The sequence below is a fragment of the Callithrix jacchus genome, chromosome 1 (assembly GCF_049354715.1).
Source record: "Callithrix jacchus isolate 240 chromosome 1, calJac240_pri, whole genome shotgun sequence".
NCBI classification, from domain to species: Eukaryota; Metazoa; Chordata; class Mammalia; order Primates; family Cebidae; genus Callithrix; species Callithrix jacchus.
This window is the reverse complement of record NC_133502.1, coordinates 145,977,361-145,981,552: the sequence shown is the minus strand read 5'-3', so window position 1 is coordinate 145,981,552 and position 4,192 is coordinate 145,977,361. Positions and strand designations below refer to the sequence as shown.

The following is a 4,192-nucleotide window of genomic DNA, read 5'->3' as shown; positions in this document are numbered from 1 at the left end:
GTAATCCCAGCACTTTGGGAGGCCAAGGCCTGCGGATCACGAGGTCAGGAATTCAAGACCAGACTTACAAACGTGGTGAAACTCCGTCTCTACTAAAAATACAAAAATTAGCTGAGTGTGGTGGTGTGCACCTGTAATTCCAGCTACTTGGGAGGCTGAGTCAGGAGAATCATTTGAACCCAGGAGGTGGAGGTTGTGGTGAGCTGAGAGTGTGCCATTGCACTCCAGCCTGGGTGACAGAGCAAGACTCCATCTCAAAAACAAAACAAAACAAAAAACCCTCTAAATTGTAAAGCCTTCATGTGAAAAGAGTAAAACATCTCCATTTTTATGTTGATATCATAGTATTTTTTATATGTTGGGTTAAGTATATCATTCAAATTAACCTCACCTGTTTCTTTTTACTCTACTAATGTGGCTACTAGAAAAATTAAAATTACGCATGTGGCTTTCACCCTATTTCTAATGGAGAGCACTGATTTACACAAATCCCCATTTGGACTGAACCAAGTTCTCATGTCTTCGTTAACAGGATAGCGCAGTCCCCAAATTAAAAAAAATTAAAATTACCAATGTTTTTCATACAGTCTTCTTTTTCACACTCCCAACCTTTCCCTGTCAAGTTTATACAGAAGAGGCTGAGTTTCTCTTGCCAGAACTCACTTGCTCAAAGATTTTTATTAAAACAGTCCACCCGAACACTCCAGTTTATCTAAAAGCTGTGAATGGAACCTCTGAAACATTTAATGTTGAAAATGTTTGCTCTAGAATTGAAACTTATAAGTTTTCTCAGGGGAAAGGTGGGAGAGATATTGGACTTTCTGATTTTAGTGAGCTGCTACTTAAGCAAGATCCAAAACAAGTTAAAATTCCAGTTTCTTTCTAAAGCTCACTTTACGGACTGCCCCAATTTAATCTTTCTCTTTTCTTGTTGCATGGGGAGGCTGCTGAGGTGTAGCAGGGGGTGCTGGGGATGGAAGGGCCCACCCCAACTACTGAAAAGTGTCACCAACAGCCTCCCCGAATCCTCTCATCTCCTTAAACTTTAGTTCACCCATTGGGTCCAGGGCTGCTTGATGACAAGAAACTGAACAAATGAACGAATGTATTTCTATCTGCCTTATAATGGAAAACCAGATTTATGACTCGGCAGTAACAGCTACTGAATGACCAGTACATCCTGCTCAAAAGATCGATAAGTTCTGATATAATTGCTGCCTGGAGCCAATCCTGGCATTTTAGGTTAGATGCTTGGCCATGAGCTTCTTTTCCATTCCCTAGAACAGCGGCTAGGCTTTGGGTGGCTACTCAGAGGTCCTGAGTGGCCCATCATTGCTGCCAAATATGCAGGGCAGCATCCAAGATGATGGGGCTCTGAATGACAACCTGGGGCGGTGGGTAGAGTCCTGCAGCCCTCTCGAGTAACAGATGGGAGAGACTGAAGGTTCAGGTGATGGGACTGGGGCGCTGAGGCACAGTTCAACTCAGAGCTAGGTCTCAAGTTCTCAGAGGCAGGGAAAACCAGCCCGAGTCAACTAGAGCAGAGATTTCTCCTATTTAAAAAAGAAGAAAAGGCTAATTGTTTTGCAAATTTGTCCTCACTTTAAGAGGAAAGGCGCTGCTGCGGAGCCTTTCATTGTAGTAACGCAGTTAAAGGCGCTAGAGGCCGAACCGCGTAAAAGGAGTCGAGTTTCCAGCAGCACATGGAAGGCTGAAGTTAAGTGATTCCCCACAATTTGGATTCTGGTCTCTGGTGTTGACACTACGCTGCCCTCTGGTTACCGCCAGGGACCCTCCCCGAGGAATGCCAGAAAGCATCTCCTTTGGGGGCTTCGCCCCATCGAGGGTCCCTGTGCCAGTCCAAGGGTTCTGGCTGCCTCGACCCACCTCCTCCCATTTACAAAGTAAATCCGGTGCATTCGCTGTGCGCGGGGAGACTGAGCCTCTGGGGCCCTCTCCATCCCTTCCACGTGGGTCCCTACTGAGTCCTCTCTCCAGTCCTGTTTTCGGGTTGCGGGAAACGTAGTTCGTGTGAACAGCCGAGGTATCTATGAGTTTTTGTTCATACGCTCGGCTCACATGGCGGACACGAACCGATCTATCCCGCCGGAATAGGCAGCTGCATGACGAGCATGGTAGGCGCCTGCATTGCCACCTCCGAGCTGCCCACCAGGGTTGTAGCAGGGCCCCAGAGCTCCGAACTGGCCGGGCGACGTGCGCCCGTAGAAGTCCACCGCGGTCTCCACGCCGCCACTGCTGCCTCCCGTTGGGGGCGAAGCGGGTCCCGCCAGGCGGCCGGCAGCGGCAAAGATCGCGCTGCCTGCGCCCTGCGGGTACGCGCTGTCGGGGCCCGCGAAGGTGGCAGCATAGGCCGGGGGGTTGGCCTGTCGGGCTCCGGTGCAGCCTGCGGGCTGGTAGCCGGTGGTAGCGGCGGGGACGCCAGCTGAGGCAAAGGCGCAAGAGCCGCGGGGCCCCGACGGCGCGGGGCCCAGCTCTGGGCTGAGCGGCCGCTCAGGAACCAGGCCGAAGACGCGGCAAGGGCCGGGCGACGCCGCGGGGTAGTAGACCGGAGGCGGCGCGGCCAGCGACGGCGGTGCATAGCCAGCATAGACGGCGCCTGGGTAGGGCGGGCGCGCGGCAGGCACCGCGCCCGGGAAGATGGCGGCAGCGGCTGCGGCGGCTGCGGCTGCGGCGGCCGCCGCGTCGTGCATATAGGCTGGGTAGGTGGAGAGGTCCGAGCGCTTGAAGCGCTTGCGGCGGCGCAGGAAGCTGCCGCTCTCGAACATGTCCTCGGCGTTGGGGTCGAGCGCCCAGTAGTTGCCCTTCCCCGGGCGGCCGGCCTCGCGCGGGATCTTGAGGAAGCAGTCGTTGAGCGTGAGGTTGTGGCGGATGCTGTTCTGCCACTTCTTGGGGTTGTCGCGGTAGAAGGGGAAGCGCTCTGTGATGAACTTGTAGATGCCGCCCAGCGTGAGGCGGCGCTCTGGCGCGTGCGCGATGGCCATTGCGATGAGCGCGATGTAGCTGTAGGGCGGCTTCCCGCGCTGCAGGGGGCGCTTGCGGCGGCGCCCGCCCGCCCCACGGCCCGCGGCCTCCCCCGGGACCCCGGCCCCTGCCGCCGTCTCGCCGCGCTCCTCCTTGACTGTAGCCAGCACCTCCGGTTGTGGCGGCGGCGGCCCGCTCTCGGCCGTCATGACACGGGCGTCCCGCGCCCCCGGGCTCTGGGTCCCCGCCGCTCTCGGGGGGCGGGGGCGGACCTGGGGTCCCCGGAACGAACGCTCGGCCCCTCTGCGGAGACTCAGGGCGGCCTTGCGGGTTGGCCCCGAGAGCACAGCGGCCCAGGCCGGCGTGCGCTGGAGGCTCGGCGTCCGCCGTCTGGGGCTGGCGCGGTGCAGATGAAGGCTCGGGAGTGACCCGCCCGCCGACGGCTCAGCCCGCGTGGTGCAGCTCGAGGCGGGCAGCGGCGGTGGCCTCAGGACCGGGACTGGGCCCCGGTCGCCGGCTGAAGGGTCCCGTGCGCGCTGGTGCCTGGCGGTCGAGGGGTCCAGAAGTGATCCCGAGTTTGGGGTGGCTGCAGCTGGTCTGGGGTGCCGGCTGGTTTGAGGATTACCGCCGAGGTTGTGCACACAGAAGAGGTTTCGGGTTTGAAGGCCAGAGCGAGGGCAGTTAGTGCAGGCGCGGGGCGATCTGACAGGGGCCGCCCATGCCCTGCCCCTGAGGCCAAGGCGGCGGGCCGCGCCACAGGCAGAGAGGCGAGGAGAGGGCAGCGAGGTCGGTGCGCGGGCCCAGGCGGGGCTACCTGAGGCTGCTCCTCTCCGCCGCGTGAGTCTCCTGCCCTGCGGACCGCTGGCGAGGCGCTCCCCTGCACACGCCTGGACCGGCTCCTCCCTCCGCCGGCTTCCCCTCCTTAAAGGGGCCAGGAAGCGTGGGGCGGCACCGGTTCCCTGCCCGCCCCCTGACTGCCCGCCCCCGGGGCTCGGGCGCACCTCCCCAGGTAAGCAGTTGTGGCGGCGCGGCTGGAGCCCCACAATGTCAGGGCGGGGAGGGCGCTTGCAGATCCCCTGGGCCGGCTCCCTCCGCGCCGGGATCAGGAGACCTCGGCGCCCGAACTCAGAATTTTCGGACTTCTCAGGCCTCTGCCAAGGGCTGGGACTCGCAGGTGAAAGAACCGGCTCGTCTCATTTTTTTTTGTCCC

General features: G+C 59.3%; 1 protein-coding gene across 1 annotated transcript; it reads right to left on the bottom strand.

Moving 5' to 3' along the window:
• Positions 1–707: 707 nt before the first annotated feature.
• On the bottom strand, positions 708–3,882 carry FOXE1 (forkhead box E1). Its single transcript, XM_035252811.3, has one exon. The coding sequence runs from the start codon at positions 3,189–3,191 to the stop codon at positions 2,076–2,078; it is 1,116 nt and encodes a 371-aa protein (XP_035108702.1). The 5' UTR covers positions 3,192–3,882; the 3' UTR covers positions 708–2,075.
• Positions 3,883–4,192: the final 310 nt, after the last annotated feature.